Source organism: Physeter macrocephalus, chromosome 5 (assembly GCF_002837175.3).
Source record: "Physeter macrocephalus isolate SW-GA chromosome 5, ASM283717v5, whole genome shotgun sequence".
Taxonomy (NCBI): Eukaryota; Metazoa; Chordata; class Mammalia; order Artiodactyla; family Physeteridae; genus Physeter; species Physeter macrocephalus.
The window spans coordinates 19,625,045-19,645,710 of record NC_041218.1 but is presented as its reverse complement, the minus strand read 5'-3'; the positions used below and the strand labels follow the sequence as shown (position 1 = coordinate 19,645,710).

Below are 20,666 nucleotides of genomic sequence, written 5' to 3'. Positions count from 1 at the left end.
GAGTATAATTGCTTTACAATGCTGTGTTAGTTTCTGCTGTGATAGTGAAGTGAATCAGCTGTATGCGTACCTTTATCCCGTCCCTCTTGGACCTCTCTCCCACCTCCCTCCCCCAAGCCCACCCATCTAGGTGGTGGCTCTAGTCTTTCTCCCCAGAGCAGTATTTCTAAAACACCCAGCCAGTTACTTTGTTACCTTACCTACCCTTCCCCACTTTCTGGGTAGAGTCCAAACTCTTTAATGAAGCTTGCAGTATCTGACCCTAAGTCTGCAGGGCCTCATTTTGCTTTGCTCTGCTTTACTTCTGTGTCTCACTCATAACCAAATGTTTTATGTCCGCTCCTTCTCCAACCATCCTACCTAAAGTCAGCTCTCTTCTGATTAGGCCTTCCTGAGAACTAATTGCTCCTTCCTTTCCTCTCCACCATACGTGGTATACATTTGCATCACAGAATCTCTAATATTTCATGCATTCATTTGTTTACAGGTTGATATCCTCCTATTAGATAGTAAGTTGTTGGAGAACAAAAACATAGTTTTATCTACATATCCTCAGTACCGAGCATTATGCCTGATCCATAGTTATCACTCAGTAAATACTAGTTGGATAGATGGATAGACGTATGGACAAATGAAGTATTTTGACCTCAGAGGACTCTATATACAGCAATCCAGTTCACAAAGTCCATTAGCCTTTTTTTTTTTACCTCTGGGCCAGTTTCCCCCTCTAAGGCCTGAGCCACATAAGACTCTGGACAAGGTATAGCAGCAGAGCCAACGTAGGAAAATTCAGATTTGAGTGTCAGTACGATAATTACTCACCAGCATTCTGATGGGCAGACGTAAATATCTGCTGTATAGGTAGATTAGTGGATTTTATTGGCTCTCTGTCACGATTAAGTGACTGCTTCTGACTGTGTAGTGAAGAGCATAGCATTTTAAAAATAGAACATAATTATCTGCTATGACCACCTAGATAAAATATTATGGCTTATTTTGCATTTCAGTAATTCACATAATGGAGCTTTTCAACATTTACCGGTGTCCTAGATCTCGGCTAATTCTTCAATAGAAGTTGGAACTGACTTTAAGAAGTTATGGGTTTATCCTTAGACCTTTGACACTAGGATCATTCCCACACTGAAGAAAGATGGGAGCAGATATGTCTAATGAGTAGAGTTTGAAGTTAAATTAAGTAGCTGACAAGCATTAGGCCACTTGAATTTACTTTGAGGTCATCTGTGTATTTAATGAATATTTGTTGACCCATTTCTTACCCTTGGTCCAAGGATTTTCAAAAATTTTGGCCATAACCAGCAGTATACAGGCATACATACATCCATACATTCTTTTTTATTTTTTTTAATGTTTTTTATTTTTATTATATTTTAAATTTATTTATTTCATCTTATTTATTTTTGGCTGCATTAGGTCTTCGTTGCTGCGCGTGGGCTTTCTCTAGCTGCTGCCAGCGGGGGCTACTCTTCGTTGCGGTGCGCGGGCTTCTCGGTGCGCTGGCTTCTCTTGCTGTGGAGCATGGGCTTTAGTCGCACAGCCTTCAGTAGCTGTGGAGCCCGGGCTTCAGTAGTTGTGGTGCATGGGCTTTGCTGCTCCCCGGCATGTGGGATCTTCCCGGACCAGGGTTCGAACCTGTGTCCCCTGCGTTGGCAGGCGGATTCTTAACCACTGCGCCACCAGGGAAGCCCCATACGTACATTCTTACGTACATACATATATATGATGATAATATGACCACATATAATACCCTCTGATATTTTCTGTTTTATTCTGTCCTATTCCCTGAGATATCAATCCATTCCATGCTGGTTATGATACAGTTTGAAAAACCCTGCTTTGATCATTATCAGTAACACATATTAAGCAGGTACAGAATGCGGCCTCCACTCCCAGCACGTTCTCTCCATGGTTGTGGATGTGCATTGTACCAGTTTTGTAGGGGGTGAGTGGGAGTTACCATGGATGTGTTATATGCAGGATCTCACACAGCTCTGTCAAATGACAGTCTTTTTTCTTGTTTCATTCGACCTCATCTGTTAATGTTCCTTGCTTAGTTGCAGAATGTCATGGATCCATTTGGGGAAGGAGATGAGTAATCTTGTGAATGGAATGTTGAACGGAGGGAAATTATTTACTTTCTGTGTTGATTCAGGCCGCATTTCGTCTTAACCCCTCTAGTTAGAGGACATCAGTAGTGATTCTGTCTCTGCAACTCATTCCTAAATAAAATTAACTGGTAACTAGATAGCTCCCTGATAACCGTGCTTGTTTTTGCATAATAGAAGGAGAAAAGGATTAAGTTCTTTGTTCTAATTAATAGGAATGAAAATAGAATCACAATCTGCGGTATGGCAAAATGAGAGAAAATAAGGCTTGTAAGTAATTTTCATGGCGGTTCAGGAATAATTGTTTCATTATTGAGTTAATAGTTTTTACAAACAGCTTCCATTTCCATATCATATTTCTGCAGTGGATCTTTATTGAGATTGCTTAGGCAGAAGGTGACAGAAGTTGTTTTAAATCCATCACTTGTCTAAAATATGAGTTCCAAAGTAGTTAGGGGAGGGGGGTGCAGCAGGAAATAATAAGGTATGGGAGGAAAATAGGGGGTCAGATTGAAATCGGTTGATTAATAAGACAACAAAATTCATTCACCAGCTTGTTTCAAAGGAGACTCTTATTATTCTAGAGAGAAATTAGACATCAGATCCCTCATAGGCCCCAGGCTCTGACATGTGTTTTATAATGACAGTTAATTAGATACTGTCTGCAGCAATCATAGGCTGTCATTTCTAATACATTTCTGGGAAGTTGAAGGACAGGAGAAGTCACCCCCTCCCCATCTTCCCCCTTCCCATAACTGAAATCGGTTGCCAAAATTAACTATGAATATATGAGGCACAAGTTCAACAATTACACAGCCGTTCTGCACATTTATGTTTCCTACTTAGTATGTTCTCTGCATCCCAGGCTATGCCGGGCATGCATTTTGCAGACAGAGTTGTTACTGCAGCCCTGGCTATATTTAGGAACATCTCACATAGCAGCCTCTAATACACCTGGTCTCATGGAACGTGCCCCTTATCATTGTAGCTTACGTGTTAGAACACAAAGAATTTTTCTCACTGTTGAGTTCAAACCTCTAGCTCCCCCCCAACCCCCTGTCTTCCATCTTTACTAAAGAACTTGCTGTGCATTAATGAAAATGACTTATTCTCATATATAAACCTTAAATTTGGATAACTCCTGCAGTAGAACCTAACCTAGATTTTCAATGCCCCCTTTTGCTGAATATCATTATAAACATGGCAGTCAAATATAGTGTAAAAGAAACTAAGCCATGGGGCAGAAACCCTGCTTGGGACAGCTTAAAATCATAGATGGTTAAAATTTTAAAGGACCTTAGCAATGATCTAATCTAACCCCTTTACTTTACAAATAAGGACATTTGAGCCCCAGAGCGCTAAAGCAATTTCATGGCAAGCCTGCGTGGAAACGTCATTCTCCTGACTTCTAGCGTCTTGCTCCTTTCCCTGTATAGCACTGCCTCCTGCCTGATTATCTGGGTGACTGTGAAAATCAGTGGACTTTTCTGGCCTTGAGTTTCCTCATCTGTGGAACGAGCATAGGGATAAAAGCTACCTCGGGGTTACACTGAGCCTAAATGGGGAGGCTACTTCATGGTCCTTTATGGGACTCCAGGGAATCTTGTATTGCCCTCTGTTTGCTTTTATCACACATCATCTTTCCCCAGTGCATGCCTGGGCCTCATCAACACCTGCCAAGAAGCCTAAGAAAGCTCTCAGCCCCTTTCTGGTTGAAAACAACACTCTTTTACAAGCTAGGCACTCAGTTTCCGTTACCTATTTTAGAGACATGGCCATTCAAGTCACGTGCGGAAGTTCAGTCTTTTTCAACCCGAGGTATCATCACTGATGTGGCTAGGGGTGTTTTCCAAACACGACAAAGTAAGACTCCCTACAGAGTTCCTTAAAAGTACAGATTCCTGTTCCGTGTGCTACTTCTGCCCTCCTGTCAGTTCCCCCTTGAGAAGAGATCTAATGTAGTAGGTTTGGAGCAGAGCCCGATCATCTGTAGATCTGCCAGGTTTTGTTTTATTTGTTTTTGCTTTTCAAGCTCCCTGGATGACTGCTGGGGAAATGCTGCTTACCCAAGCAGATCAGATCCCCAAATGTGCTACCTTCCACAGCTGCTAAAATCTCTGGATACTTTTTTGTGGGTTCTAATTAACTTTTACATTTTGGAGGTTAAAATGTCAGCAGTAAGCTGATAATACAATTCTTGGAGGCGCTGGCTCTCCTTTCCTTGCCCTTATAGTCACAAATAAAAAAGCTGCCGCCCCCACTGTCCCTTCACAACTCCACCACCACCCTGTCCACAGCCCTTCCGACCTAAATGGACAATACTGCAGGTAGCAGTGTCGATGAAGATAGGTCTGCCGTCCATTACCAGTTTGAGATTGGTTTTGCTTTGTGGCGGTGGTGGTTTTAATCTCCCCACACCCACAATCCCAGTAATAGACCTGAGTTTATATTAAGCCATTCTCTCTTACATCAGGTCCCCTCATGATCAAAGACACATTATTTTCAAAACAGATAGTTGGGATTAAGGATAATGGTGTGTGATATTGAGTGGTATCAGAAAGCAGATTGAGCCACACAGTCTTGACCTCATCGTATGATTCTCTACCCATGAGCTAACCAGCCAGGGCAGAGCTGGGAAGGCTGCAGGGGTGCAGACCATCAGCATCCCTGAAGATCTAGACTAATATCTTGAACTATTCTTAGGCATGAGCAGAAAGTGCATGCTCGGCCGATTCCGTATGTGTTACTATAATGGTTCACTTGCTTTCTAAATGAATGCAGCCCCCTTACCAGCAGTGGACTCTTAGTGTTTGTAAAGGTTTAAAGATGTTCCAGTAGGAAGTAGAATGGCATTGAATAAAGATGTTGGAAAAAGAAGGCAAACAAAGATGCGGAAGCAGCCACATAGCACAGGGAGATCAGCTCGGTGCTTTGTGACCACCTAGAGGGGTGGGAGGGAGGGAGACGCAAGAGGGAAGAGATATGGGAACATATGTACATGTATAGCTGATTCACTTTGTTATGAAGCAGAAACTAACACACCATTGTAAAACAATTATACACCAATAAAGATGTTAAAAAAATAAAGCATTAGCATCATTAAAAAAAGATAGATTTTATATATATATATTTATAAAATATTATATATATTTTTTATAAAACATTCTATATATAATATATTTATATAAAGCTAGTTTAGACAGAGCCCTGTACATAGTAAGCATTTTATAAATGTTAGCTCCTGTTGAGGTTATTACTATTATTCTTATGCCAGTGCTGTTTTAACTCAAACTGTTGCTGATAGTCAGTGGCATATTGACCATGGGTATTAAGCATAGAAACTTGAGGACATTTAACTTGATTTTTTAGAAAGAAGCAATTTAAAAAATCCACTTAGTTCAAGCCTAACTTCTTACTCTTTTTGTGCGTATTATAGTATATGGTCCTTAACTTATGGACAATAGTTCTGAGTTCATATTTCCAGTGGGCTTTAGTGGATTAGATGTTTTTAGGTGAATTAAATGGGCTGTTTGAATCTCATCTCTGGGCCAATTTCAGGAATCACTGAGGCTTATGGGTAACTCATGCTGTCAATTCAAAGTTTATGATTATTTTTCCCTGAAGATTCTAATCCTCCACTCAGCTTACCCCTACCCTGTTATTCGTTGATTAAATAATGATGAAAATATGGATAACCTGACTAAAGTCTATTACCTACAGCAGTGACTCAGATATATGGCAATAAGATGGAGCAGGGCCTTTACCCCAGCACCCCAGGTCTATGGATTTTAAGAAGATTTAACTCTTTATGGAGTCATAATTGTGCCAGTTTTAAAAAATGGTAGACAATATTTACATGGTTTTTTTTCTTAGTTTGTCTTGTAGGAAGTGAGGAATTTCATTTCCCTCCTAAACTCTTTACTGTGTAGTGTCGCATGCCAAGGTTTCTTAATCTCTTTAATCTGTAATATGCCTATCCATTGGAGAAAAGGAATAGAAATCAACATAGATGAAACGCACAGCCTCCATGCGTTAAGCATATATATAAATTAGAAGAGTGTACATTGATCATTCTTAGCCTGTATCATGGGGAAAAGACTTCCAGCCATTTGTTAAGCTATTCAGTAAAATAGTCAATTTGGTCATCCCACAGGGTGATCTGCAAACACAGAGCTTCCTTAATCTGGGTACACAATGTAGCGTTGTCCTTGTACTCTTGTCTTTTAGTTTGTCATCCTTAATGAAGTTAGACAAGAAGACAAATTTATTTTACCTGCCAGATATGTAGCAGGTGCATCTGGAAGAATATATGTATAGCTACACTAATGTTATCTGCGATATATTCTCCCTTATAGCTTTCTGTGGATTTAGTGCAATAGAAAGGACTGTGACACAGTTAAGGCATCAGAATAGCCAAGAAAATATACGAGATCTTTTCCTTGTCCATGTTTTTTGTGAGGCATCCATAATCCCACAAGCTTATTCATTCAGTCTTCTGTTGAATGTCCTAAGTCCATAAATACGTACAATATAATAGGACTGGTATGGAACCCTCACTCAGTGTAGGTAAGTCATGGCTATAGACCGTTTGGGATGCTGTAGTGTCCACAAAAGAAAAACTGAAATTTGGCATTCTTGAAACTTCAGAAAAGGATTTCTAGGGAGTATAGAATTAGACTCAGTGCTAGAAGAAAACTATATCATCGGTTCTCTTGAAGGAAATACATCTATCTCCTTTTTGCTTACGGTCTTAGTGGACTTAAGGTACTTTGGACATTTATGGGTATTCTGTGGATGAAAAGCGCTCTTAAATAGAGAGAAATAGAGACATAACTCTAGCTAGGTTAGAAAGCTAAAGGAAGAGGGGGCTTCAAGTTACAAGTATGTATGATATTAAGGCATAGGTTAGCTGCCTGAGGAAATGGAGTTCTTTGATTTCTTTTTTTTTTTTTTTTTTTTTTTTTTTAACTGTCTCCTTATGTATTGTCACATTCTGTTTTCTAATTCCACCCTTTGGTGGCTAGGAATAAAAATGGTGGTATCTTCACATTGTTGCTCAATAAAGCAACAATGCTGCCTCCTCCTTGCAGACTGCTCTTCTTCCTCTCCCTTTCCAATACTAACTGCACTGGCAGGAAATGTACATTAGTTTCAGTTCTATATTAACTTATTCAGTCATCTTTCAGGAGTTAACTGAACATCTTGTCCCTTGTTCCAGACATTTGGCATCTGTTGCCCCAAGTTCAATTCCTTTATGTGGAAAAAGGGACCACCAAAGAAGGCTAATTGACCTCTTTGTGAATGAAGGACTACAGCATGTGAATGATGGATTGGGTTCCTTTGTGAATAAGGACAAGATTCATTCACTCTCCTCTCTAATTTTTAAAATCGTGTGTAATTTATGAAAAACTCAATTCATATTTGGTTTGTTTCCTCTTAAGCCATCAACATACTATTTCTTAAGAGTTATCAAATGTTCAAGAGCTAACATCTGGCTCAGAATAAACCTATTCATATGCCAAATAACTTGGATTAAGTCCAGAAGCCTATTGCTTTGGGTCTTCGTATGGGTGTTTTTAACATAGTATGATTTTCTTTGTTTCTTTATTCCAAGTTATGGGCCATGAATTTGTTCCCTGCTTTTGATGTCCTCCTAATTGCTTTGTATCTAAGAATACTTATGTGTAGTTCATTACCACATTAAAAATATGAAATAAAACTGTCCTGTAACAGGAAGGCGTCTTTAGCCTTCTGGAAAGGAACTAAAGTGAAAACAAAAAAGAGCACAGGCTTTCATTTTGTTCTAAATAAAGGACCACTTGAGGGCCAAGAAAATTACTTTATATTTTCAGACTTTTTTTAATAATTTTCTTTTGTGATTTTTTTTATATTTAGTCTGCTAAGATGATAGGTTTAAAATGATTTTACTAGGCTCTTTAATGATTCTTGTTCCCTATCAAGGAGTTCTTTGAACATAGTGCTTATCGGAATTTCTACTGAGATTTGTCTTTTTGTCAGTTGACTTTGCTTTTATAGATATATCTTTGGAAGAAATTATCAGAAAACCTTATTACTGAGTTGTATATCCAGGTTTGATTCAGACAATCTGAAGGTCTCCTTTTGGACCACAGTGTATAGTAAAAATACTTCCTGCAGAGGGTCGTGTGAGACGTTGCTACTCTAGAGCTGAAAAGTGCTTTCACATTCCTAGTGAATGCCATTCAGAAGAATAAGGCAGTATTATGATTATTGGTGGAATCAGGGATGGCCTGATTTGGAATTGCAATAAGAAGCCAATGAGTAGTATAGATGAGAGATGTGGCATATGGTTGAGAATGCAGACTTTAAAATATCCTGTCTAGATTCAAATCCTGGCCTAGTCATTTATTAGCTGTGTGACCTTGAGCAGGTCACTAAACCTCTCTGTTCTTCAGTCCTCATCTGGTATGTGGGGATGATAATGATGAACTTTTCTTAAACGATTTTTGTAAGGATTAAGCTTGTTAAATACACGTGAAGTTCTGAAAACTGTCTCTGGCATATAGCTAGACATATATAGCACCTTTATTATGAGTCATTATGAAGATTGTCTTGGTCCCATACCTTAACCAGGTGATACTCTGTTCTCCCTGGAACTAAATCTCCCCCGCATCTCTTTGCTATTTGCAGCCTAGATATTTAGTAACATTCATTCTTTATTTTATCACTTATTTATAAAAAGGAGAGTGTCCCTGAAAGGCTCATAAAAGTATACTTGATTGATGAGAATATTCGAGGCACTCTTCCTAGGACATGCTGTGATTAAGACAAAGGAAAGGTCCAAAATATATAGAGTAAGAGTTTTAACTCAAGTTGCCATTAATCCTACCTACCTCTTGATTCAGATCTTAGGGGATAATTAATGAGAAAAAATGTAAACCAAGTTCTTCATCATTCCCTTATTAACTTTAAACAGGACTTAATTTGAGATATTATCTTATTTAAGACTTTTCCACTATTTCTCGGAAGGGGATAGAGTCAGAAAGCTGTGGTTCACATACTGTCGTCCCACCATTACTAATTCTGAAAGTTATAGTCTAACCAAGGTTTCAGAGCTGTTTTCCCTTCATTCTATCACATAGCAGAAACAATACCCAAGCAATAATTGCTTTAGTCTATAATGTGGCCTCTGCCGTGTCGATTTTTTTTCTTTTAATTTTTCTAAAATGCCAACAGCAGTTCCCTTCTGATTTAGCCTCGCATGGGCTGCATCAGAGACTTTTAAGTAAATTGCTACGGTGTTAATTAAGATTTTATGGTCAGGCTCTTTTCCATAATAGGTGTGATAGGATTTGGCCACCCATGTATCTTCAAATGAACAATCCTCAAACATCCTCATGATCTTTTCTGCTGCCTTAGAAGATCTGATATAATGGAGGAATGATAAAGCAATCAAACAAATTGTATTGAGTCATCTCTTTGAGTGTAATTCATATATCCATAAGTACCCTGGATGCAAAATTACCTTTGGAGTTTAAATTAACATTGCAAAGTTGCATTAGAAAGGTAATTTTGTTTTGCTAGGCCCCAGGGTTTTGCTTTTAGATACTGTAAAATTTATGTCTACTTGCCATTTTCATTGTGTAAGTGAGAGGTTTAAATACTATGCATTTAATGGCCTTGTCTGTAAAAAATGAGGGTTTTTTTTTTTTTTCCTTAAATGGCTTTCTCAATACAGCTAACTCTTATTTTTGCTGTAGTGCTAGGTGAGAACTTGTGGATTTATGATACAATAAAAAGCAAAGTGCAGGGAAAAAAAGAGAAGGTACAAATATCTTAGAAACTCTATTCCTTGAAACTTTTCAGAACTCACGAGGCCTTTGGATCATTTGGGAAATTTCAGTTAGATTTCTTGGTGTCTAGGTTGGAGGACTTACCCTGATGATTTACTGGGGAAGCAGAGCAGCGTGTTCTGTAGGTTGGAAGAGCAGGAGTTGGATGCCGGGAAGGACGGGTTTTGTTTGACAAGTGATATTATCATAAAAGTAATGGGGCACTACAGTTTTTTTTACAGTTTTTTTTACAACTCGTTATGTTTCTATTTCTAGTCATTCACGCAGTACCTTAAATGCCTTAACATTCACAGTTAACATGCTTTCCTCCCCAAATCCTTCATTTTCTTTATATTTGAAATAATATCTTCTTCCTATGATTCCTTTTTACGAACTAAAAAAAGCCACACTTTTAGCATTTTATTTGACAGTGTTACCAAGTCAATGAGAGGTTTTTTGATTTGTTCTGTTTTTATAACCATGGAAAAGGGAAGCGTTAATGGTATCAGCAGCCTCCGAGATATGTTGTATTTGGCAGCTCATAAATTGGTTTAGGAGCTTGTCACCAAACAAGTTTCTTCCTTTATATATATATATATATATATATATATTTTTTTTTTTTTTCAAACTGCCCTTTTATGTTAATAGAGTCAGCTTGTTGATTGGACTTAGCAGCTCCCCCAGGTTTACTGGGAGTCTTCCAGAATTATTGTTAATAATCCCCAAGAGCAATGGTTTTTTTTTCTTTTTGGAGCAGAGTAGTATCGTAAAGAATCCCGCACTGGGTCGCAACGGCCCAGTTCAGCTATGCCTGCCATGCTCACTCACTGGCTGGGAGCAACTCTGGAGAAGGCGGCCGCCGTGAACACCCAGAGGGTCTGAAGGCTGACAGTCACCTCTGCTCCTCACAGCACATTCCCTTAGAGGGAGAGATAAGTGGCGCGCTTCCATGGCTGGCACAGCCCCTGCTAGCAGGTTGGTATTTTTAAAACGAGGCATTATTAACTTTTGCCCCCTGCAGTGTGACGCACTGAAGCCTTGAGCCTCTGAAGATTGCTCTGACTAGAATATGCCTTGCTTCCTGGTGGCCCCACATATGACATCGCTAAAATGAGCAGATGATCATCTATTAGTTTTTGGAAGCGTGCGACACTGGCCATGCCTTAGCCACACTGACAAGAGTAGAACATGCTGCGTATGTTCCCCCTAACGCTTTGGTTCTGAAAGAAAATTATGACTCTTAGCTAGTATTTCTTTTTATATAAGGGAAATATAAAGTGTCAAGAAGCAAAAAGACCCTCTCTGAATGTAGAATTCAGAACAGCCTGGGCAAAGGGCTGTTGGAAGCTGAAACCTTTTGAAGGCTGTGTTAGGTTATTTGGTTCATTTGTTGGTAGCCTGGGGGGTCATTAAACTGTAGATTAGGCCAGAATTCTCGGGGTTCCTGGATTCACTATAAAAATAAATCGGCTTTCTGTAGGTTCTGAAATCTAAGATGGTTGGTTCACTCTGTGGTGATGTTCTCTGAAAATGGGCTAGGAGTCGGTAGACCCGAGTTTGGGATCTAGTTCTGCCACTTACTAGCTGTGTTTCCTCCAACGTATAGCTCAGTCTTTCTGGGTTGCTTTCTTTATCTGCAAAATAAAAGAACTGAAATACCAGTGAATTCAGAGACCCTTTTCAATTCTAAAATCTGTTGATTCTATCTGGTGTTTTTCCATGTGACGGAAGCCTAGCCACCCCCATAGCTGAAGCTTGTGGGAAAAATTGATACATCTCCAGAGAATCTCTTTTATAGCGGGCCTCCTTTACCTACATGAGTCTCCCATATGGGGCTGAGCATTACCTGCCTGTGGTCAATGGAGAGGTTGGGATGTAGAACCTCAACTCCCAGTTGTATTCTTAACTTACAGCTCTTACTCCTTTGGGCAACTTGTCTAACTTATCTTTAGTTTCACCAGCTATAAAACACAAATAATACCTCCTTCCAGACATGCCACTTAATGAGTGACAACACAAAAAAAGCTTTTGTTGTGTCAGAATCAACCTCTTCTAATTTTCTTCATTCCCCTGTGGCTTCTAATATATATATATATATATTTTATTGTTCCTTGGTAATCCTAGCCTGTCTGAGTTTTTCCACCTAATTTATCTTTGGGGAGAATACAGCCAAGTTGGGTCAATATGAAAAGGCTGCCAAGGGTCGCAATATTGTCTGTGTTCGTAACATCTTTTAAGCTTTTGCTGAGAACATGTGAGCTTCCTTAGCTCAGAGGAAGTCATCAATCCAGACATCGGCAGTTATTTGTCAAAATGCTACCTGAGGAAATGTTATATTTATATGTACCTAGGTTTACTAAAATAAATGTAACCTCTGAGGGGATGCAGTCATTCTGGGATCCAAACTAGTTAGATACCTGGGCGCCTCTAGGCTTACCAGTAAGCAAATATCCCTTCTTGGTTTTATATAAAATTGTTGGATTATTTCAAATCACACAAATGCACCCATCCTTGGGGCCTTGAGGGCATTAACATTAATCAAAGTGTTGCAAAATTCAGTTAGAAATTATCTGATGCTCCCTGCATGTTGATCTCACTAGGCAAGGAGTCTTATTTGCAGTAATCCACTTGAACAGATGAGACTCACATCAGGCAGGCTGAAAGCTGTCAAAGGATAAGTTTCAAATCAGGGCAGAAAAATGATCCCAACATGGGAGACTTCTCCGAAGCGTCATCCATAGTAGAAGTGGAGCCTGGGGCAAACCACACTTTAATGGGTCCCCTGAAACACTCTCTTTTGTCACTGAAATCCAGTTAAATGAATACCAGGGATTATTGTGTTTAGATTAAATGTTCCCCGGCCCCGGGTACATATGTAACTACAATTATATATTGCATATATAATTGTATATATAACTGATTGCATATACATAACGAATGGTATATGTAACTACAATTATACTGTGTATGTGGGGAGAGGGACATGCCATCAAGCCCTTGATGGTATCGTGTGGAGTATACAGACAGACAAGATGACTTTCCACAGACCCGCCCTCTGGCTGCAAAGCCACACACCAGTGGATTCTGCTCTGGTCCCTGGCTCAAGCCATTGGAGAGTAGGGGGTGACAGAGTGGAAAGACCCAGGTGTTAAGACAGACTAGGGTTTGAATCCCAACTGTGCCATTTTTATTTGCCTAGTGACTTTGGACAAGTTGCTTCACTGTGCTTCACCTTTAAAACGAGGATGTTTATCTCATGGGAGTATTATGAAGGTTAGTAATAAATAAATAAAATAGAGAATGTATGTAGCAATTTTTATAGTTCATAGTATTCAATAAATGATTTTTTTTTTTAAAGAACGTTCTGTAACTCTTATCTTCTCTCATGGATATGAGCCACTGTATCCCTTGAAAACTTTACTTTTTTAGCCCCTGCCCAGTCACAGAGTAGTTAGAGCCTCCACATCGTCACAGCACTCCAGTTTAGCTGACATATACAGCTGCCAGGTTGTCAGAAACACCCCTTTCGTTTCACCCCTGTTTACAAAATCTTCCTCCTCTCTCTTCACGGCCCCCTCCTCAAGTCCTATCTGCATACAGTCTTTTCTTGGTCTCTCCCTTCTCTGAACTTCTATGGAATCTATTGTAGGGATGGCATGATCTGGCATTGACTATTTTGGTTTGTTTTCTAGTTGCAGCTTGGCTTTTAATCTGTCTCTAATGAGTTCTTTTTTTTTTTTTTTTTTTTTTTTTTGGGGTACGCGGGCCTCCCCCTGCCGTGGCCTCTCCCGTTACGGAGCACAGGCTCCGGACGCGCAGGCCCAGCGGCCACGGCTCACGGGCCCAGCCGCTCCGCGGCATGTGGGACCCTCCCGGACAGGGGCGCGAACCCAGTTCCCCTGCATCGGCAGGCGGACGCGCAACCACTGCGCCACCAGGGAAGCCCCGTCACAGCATTCTTAAAGCCTCAGAGCTGCTAAACTCTTTGCCAAGACCAGCTCTGATTGAAGAGATCCAGAGACCGGGGATTATCTGTGGTTGACTGATGGAAGAAAGGATCGTATCTAATACCCATGCAGACTTTGCTTACATATGAAGCACTGCTGTGTGTGACATCATGATATCAAGCCATGGCCCTGGCCATTATCCTGCTTGCATTTCCCCTGGAACATAACTGCTTTTATGAACAGTGAATTTTATATGACTCCTAGTGGCGGAAGGCCAGTGTTCATCTCCTTCACCTTGCCAAGTTACTCATCCATGTTTGTGCTCTTGAACTCTTGCATTTAAGTAGCATAATAAAGTGTGCATTCAGCGAACTGTGTGGAGAGTTAGAGTATAGGATCATTGCTTGTAGGTGGTTTTAAAAATTGTAAATTATTTGGAAGGGAGGAAGGTTCGGATTTTCACAAGCTAACAAAGCTTAATTTTTCTTCCTTTGCTTATGATATACCAGTGATATATGTTCTCAGTAACAGGAGGTAATACAGATTTGGGGTTAGGATGTTTTCAAATTTTGCTAAACTCTCCTATACAATTTAATTGTTCAGATCATCAGCTTATGGTGGTGAGTACCAAGAGAAAGTTTCATGCAGTAGATGAAATGTGTATTTATTTTTGAGTTGTTTGGTTTTGCTTTCTTTGGACAACTTAGGAATGTGATAAATTCTTCCCATCCCCATCCTTATGTTCTTAAAGAGTAGGAATCATTAGTTTAAAACATCCATTTTATCTATCTTCCATTTTCAATGAAAATATTATTGACAGTTATTATGTTAATTCAAATCAATAAAGTTTTTAATTATGCCATTTAATTTTTTTCTTAAAGTACTTTCTCACCGCTTCATCTCTCTCTTAACTAGGCAAAAGGTCAAGTGCAAATGCATAGTAGTTATTGAACTCTAATGGTTAAGACTTTGAGAGACCATTAAGAGGACAGAAAAGTGTACCTTTGATATCTTAATTTGATCACTCTAATTGAGAAAAATACACCTTAATAATAATTCTGTAGGTATATTGAACCTGATCGTTAATTTGCCTTGTAATTTGGACCCTCGGCCTTTGCCTTTCTGATTTTTATCTCCATTTAACTTGATGGATATATGGAGACCTTTAGACATCAGTATTCAGGTGATGGAGCACAGGCCTTGACCTGTACCTTTTTCTCTTCTTTTTTCCTCCCTGGAGTCTGTTCTTCTTGTACATGGCATTGCTGGTGGGCTCCATCAGGGAGCTGCCAGCACAGGCTAGTTATAATGATGCTTTCAGATTTCTTCAGAGTCTGTAATTTAATGACATCACTAGGTCTTAAATGCATCTGCTGTGGAAGTCAGAAGGCTAAATTATCCCATTAAAGAGAGAAAAGTGTTACTTGCTGTTAAAGAATCCCAAGTTTAGTATGCTGAAGAGTTTCTTCAGGAAAGCTGTGGAACATAGTGGGAAGAATAGGAGGCTGGAAGGCCATGTGGTTCAGAACAAGCTGTTCAAGAATCACAGCTGCACTCAGGCTAACTTTGAAAAAAAAGAAGGCATTTTTTAAAAAATGCTTTTTTCTTTCCCCAGTGCAGTTAACTGCGTGGCTGCTGGTTTTCATTCTGAACAGTTGTGCAATTCTAAGCTGTTATCAGCAGTTACATGACCCCAGAATAGTATATTGTAGTTAATTGGAGCACAGTTTGAGTGAGACCAGGGCTGTGAGTTTAGTTCCCATAGGACCAACTAACTTGACTAAATGAAGTCACCAGTTACTGTCTCTCTAACCCTAGCTAGCCATCCCCGATATTACTGCCTCAGAGCAAAAGGGGATCTGGAGAAAGAACCTCTGTTGATCAGCCCCAAAATGCCACCACTGTTAGAATGAAACTATGTCTTCTATGCCTATTTGGCTAAGCAGTTTTTAGAATTAACTCTTAGAATTCTAGTATTATTCCTTGTGCTACTATATGAAATATTTATTTGGTCTTTGTCCCAGTTTCCTGGCACGAAGCTCTTAAAACCCTTGGACTCTCTGGAATGACAGAGTGCCTTTTCTTTTTTTAAAATAAATTTATGAATTTTTTTTTTTTTTTTGCTGCATTGGGTCTTTGTTGCTGCAGGTGGGCTCTCTCTAGTTGCGGTGAGCGGGGGCTACTCTTCGTCGCGGTGCATGGGCTTCTCACTCCAGTGGCTTCTCTTGTCGTGGAGCACAGGCTCTAGGTGCGTGGGCTTCAGCAGTTGTGGCACGCAGCCTCAATAGTTGTGGCATGTGGGCTCAGTAGTTGTGGCTCATGGGCTCTAGAGCACAGGCTCAGTAGTTGTGGCACATGGACTTAGCTGCTCCCCAGTCACAGAGTAGTTAGAGCCTCCACATCGTCACAGCATTCTTTTTTTTTTTTTTTTTTTTTTTTTTTTTGGGGTACGCGGGCCTCCCCCTGCCGTGGCCTCTCCCGTTACGGAGCACAGGCTCCGGACGCGCAGGCCCAGCGGCCACGGCTCACGGGCCCAGCCGCTCCGCGGCATGTGGGACCCTCCCGGACAGGGGCGCGAACCCAGTTCCCCTGCATCGGCAGGCGGACGCGCAACCACTGCGCCACCAGGGAAGCCCCGTCACAGCATTCTTAAAGCCTCAGAGCTGCTAAACTCTTTGCCAAGACCAGCTCTGATTGAAGAGATCCAGAGACCGGGGATTATCTGTGGTTGACTGATGGAAGAAAGGATCGTATCTAATACCCATGCAGACTTTGCTTACATATGAAGCACTGCTGTGTGTGACATCATGATATCAAGCCATGGCCCTGGCCATTATCCTGCTTGCATTTCCCCTGGAACATAACTGCTTTTATGAACAGTGAATTTTATATGACTCCTAGTGGCGGAAGGCCAGTGTTCATCTCCTTCACCTTGCCAAGTTACTCATCCATGTTTGTGCTCTTGAACTCTTGCATTTAAGTAGCATAATAAAGTGTGCATTCAGCGAACTGTGTGGAGAGTTAGAGTATAGGATCATTGCTTGTAGGTGGTTTTAAAAATTGTAAATTATTTGGAAGGGAGGAAGGTTCGGATTTTCACAAGCTAACAAAGCTTAATTTTTCTTCCTTTGCTTATGATATACCAGTGATATATGTTCTCAGTAACAGGAGGTAATACAGATTTGGGGTTAGGATGTTTTCAAATTTTGCTAAACTCTCCTATACAATTTAATTGTTCAGATCATCAGCTTATGGTGGTGAGTACCAAGAGAAAGTTTCATGCAGTAGATGAAATGTGTATTTATTTTTGAGTTGTTTGGTTTTGCTTTCTTTGGACAACTTAGGAATGTGATAAATTCTTCCCATCCCCATCCTTATGTTCTTAAAGAGTAGGAATCATTAGTTTAAAACATCCATTTTATCTATCTTCCATTTTCAATGAAAATATTATTGACAGTTATTATGTTAATTCAAATCAATAAAGTTTTTAATTATGCCATTTAATTTTTTTCTTAAAGTACTTTCTCACCGCTTCATCTCTCTCTTAACTAGGCAAAAGGTCAAGTGCAAATGCATAGTAGTTATTGAACTCTAATGGTTAAGACTTTGAGAGACCATTAAGAGGACAGAAAAGTGTACCTTTGATATCTTAATTTGATCACTCTAATTGAGAAAAATACACCTTAATAATAATTCTGTAGGTATATTGAACCTGATCGTTAATTTGCCTTGTAATTTGGACCCTCGGCCTTTGCCTTTCTGATTTTTATCTCCATTTAACTTGATGGATATATGGAGACCTTTAGACATCAGTATTCAGGTGATGGAGCACAGGCCTTGACCTGTACCTTTTTCTCTTCTTTTTTCCTCCCTGGAGTCTGTTCTTCTTGTACATGGCATTGCTGGTGGGCTCCATCAGGGAGCTGCCAGCACAGGCTAGTTATAATGATGCTTTCAGATTTCTTCAGAGTCTGTAATTTAATGACATCACTAGGTCTTAAATGCATCTGCTGTGGAAGTCAGAAGGCTAAATTATCCCATTAAAGAGAGAAAAGTGTTACTTGCTGTTAAAGAATCCCAAGTTTAGTATGCTGAAGAGTTTCTTCAGGAAAGCTGTGGAACATAGTGGGAAGAATAGGAGGCTGGAAGGCCATGTGGTTCAGAACAAGCTGTTCAAGAATCACAGCTGCACTCAGGCTAACTTTGAAAAAAAAGAAGGCATTTTTTAAAAAATGCTTTTTTCTTTCCCCAGTGCAGTTAACTGCGTGGCTGCTGGTTTTCATTCTGAACAGTTGTGCAATTCTAAGCTGTTATCAGCAGTTACATGACCCCAGAATAGTATATTGTAGTTAATTGGAGCACAGTTTGAGTGAGACCAGGGCTGTGAGTTTAGTTCCCATAGGACCAACTAACTTGACTAAATGAAGTCACCAGTTACTGTCTCTCTAACCCTAGCTAGCCATCCCCGATATTACTGCCTCAGAGCAAAAGGGGATCTGGAGAAAGAACCTCTGTTGATCAGCCCCAAAATGCCACCACTGTTAGAATGAAACTATGTCTTCTATGCCTATTTGGCTAAGCAGTTTTTAGAATTAACTCTTAGAATTCTAGTATTATTCCTTGTGCTACTATATGAAATATTTATTTGGTCTTTGTCCCAGTTTCCTGGCACGAAGCTCTTAAAACCCTTGGACTCTCTGGAATGACAGAGTGCCTTTTCTTTTTTTAAAATAAATTTATGAATTTTTTTTTTTTTTTTGCTGCATTGGGTCTTTGTTGCTGCAGGTGGGCTCTCTCTAGTTGCGGTGAGCGGGGGCTACTCTTCGTCGCGGTGCATGGGCTTCTCACTCCAGTGGCTTCTCTTGTCGTGGAGCACAGGCTCTAGGTGCGTGGGCTTCAGCAGTTGTGGCACGCAGCCTCAATAGTTGTGGCATGTGGGCTCAGTAGTTGTGGCTCATGGGCTCTAGAGCACAGGCTCAGTAGTTGTGGCACATGGACTTAGCTGCTCCGCGGCATGTGGGATCTTCCCGGACCAGGGCTCGAACCCGTGTCCCCTGTATTGGCAGGTGGATTCTTAACCACTGTGCCGCCAGGGAAGTCCCCAGCATGTCTTCTCTTTGCTAATGAGGTGACTGGTGGCTGGGTTCCCCTGGGTAGGTTTGGGATGGCGGCTGGAGCCCAGAAAGACCAAGGCATGATTAGTGGAACTTTCAGCCCCCCACCCCCTCCCCCGGCCTCCTCAAAGGGAAGGGAGGCTGGAGATTGAGTTAATCACCCACAGCCAATGATTTTATCAACCATGCCCACCTCCTTAAAAACTACTAAACAGGATTCATGGAGCCTCTAGGTTAGTGAACACACCGACGTGTGAGGAGGGTGTTGTACCCCAGCTCCACTGGGAGAGAAGGTCCTGTGCTTGGGATCCTTCTGGACCTCACTCTATGTACCTTTTCATTTGTTCCTCTATAATATGCTTTGTAATAAACTAGTCAGTTAATTGTTTTCCCTGATTCTGTGACCTGTTCTAGCAAATTATCAAACCCGAAGAGGAGGTCTTTGTTCCCACAACCTAGCTAGTCCTGATTTAGCTAGTCAGTGAAAAGCATCAAAGGCCTGGGGCTTGTGACTGGTGTGTGAAGTGGGGGCAGTCTTGTAGGACTGAGCCTTTAACTTGTGGGGTCTGTGCTAACTCTAGGTAGTTAGTTAGTGTCAGAATTGCATCATTTGACATCCAGTTGGTATCTGGAGAGCTGGAAAAAATCTGACACATTGGGTGTCAGAAGTGTTGTGACTAAAACCAGCTTATACTTGTACATTAATCTTTTTCAGTTATCAGTTGTGATGCTCCCTTTTAAATATAAAAAAAAATAACATAGGTACTTGACCAAGTCTTCGGTTTTCAGTCACTGTTTTCTGTGGCACTGCTATAGAATTGGAAATTTTTCTCACTGGATTTTTTCCTTCCCATATGTCTGGTTTATTACACTGTGTCATAATTTAGGCGTTTTATCCTTTGTTTACTGAGTAATATAGGGAGAGTGGTAAGAGAGGAAGGAACTGGGATGTCTTGGACAAAAACCACCCCATATTTCTTCCGTCTTCCCTAAGCACATACTTACTTTCTCAAAACTGCCTGGCGTCTTCCATCCTCAGCCCCAGAGAAAGCTACTACCTCCATCACCAATCAAGAGGTCAAAGGAAGAGACAGAGGAAGGAAATGAGCAAATGTTCTATATTCTTGGTTTTACTTTAGAGACACTAAAAAGTCTTCTTCCTTCAAATCGCATACTCTTCCCAATATACACATATATTAATGATGGGTTTTTAAAACATTGTAAGTAAAAGAAACCAACACCAAAAAAAAAAAGGAAACTTTTTGGAAGGGAAGTAGAGTATCTGATAGAATCCAAGGTTTCTGTTGGAAGGACAGAAACCAGGGCAGCTCTGGGGCCTGAGCAAGATATGTGTCTTCCCTCTGCAGTGTGCTTGTTAGTTGACCCAGCTCTTCCACTTTTGCCAGCTATCTTTGGACACCATGCAAATCAATTTGTGTAAAGACAGGGCCGTGCAACAGAAAAACTAGTTTCAAAGAGTCTGTCTTTCTGGGGATTATGGGTTCTTCCCTGAGAAAGGGACTGGGTGGGCCATCCTCAAAGCATCCATGTTCTTATTGAAGTTTCCAGAGGCTTCATTTTAGTTAATCAAAAAGTAGGTGTGGGGGCTTCCCTGGTGGCGCAGTGGTTGAGAGTCCGCCTGCCGATGCAGGGGACACGGGTTCGTGCCCC

At 40.6% G+C, this 20,666-nt stretch overlaps 1 protein-coding gene across 5 annotated transcripts in view; it reads left to right on the top strand.

Annotated features, from left to right (window-relative positions):
• The window catches only part of EXOC4 (exocyst complex component 4), an 869,227-nt gene that overhangs the window by 573,823 nt on the left and 274,738 nt on the right, over positions 1-20,666 (top strand). The window contains exon 11 of one of the 5 annotated variants that reach the window (XM_028489728.1): positions 10,692-10,719. The exons of the other annotated variants lie outside the window; for them this stretch is intronic. Coding sequence (XP_028345529.1) covers positions 10,692-10,704 — 13 coding nt within the window. The 3' untranslated portion in view covers positions 10,705-10,719. Of the gene's footprint in view, positions 1-10,691; positions 10,720-20,666 lie in introns of those variants that run through there. 5 annotated transcript variants of the gene reach the window in all.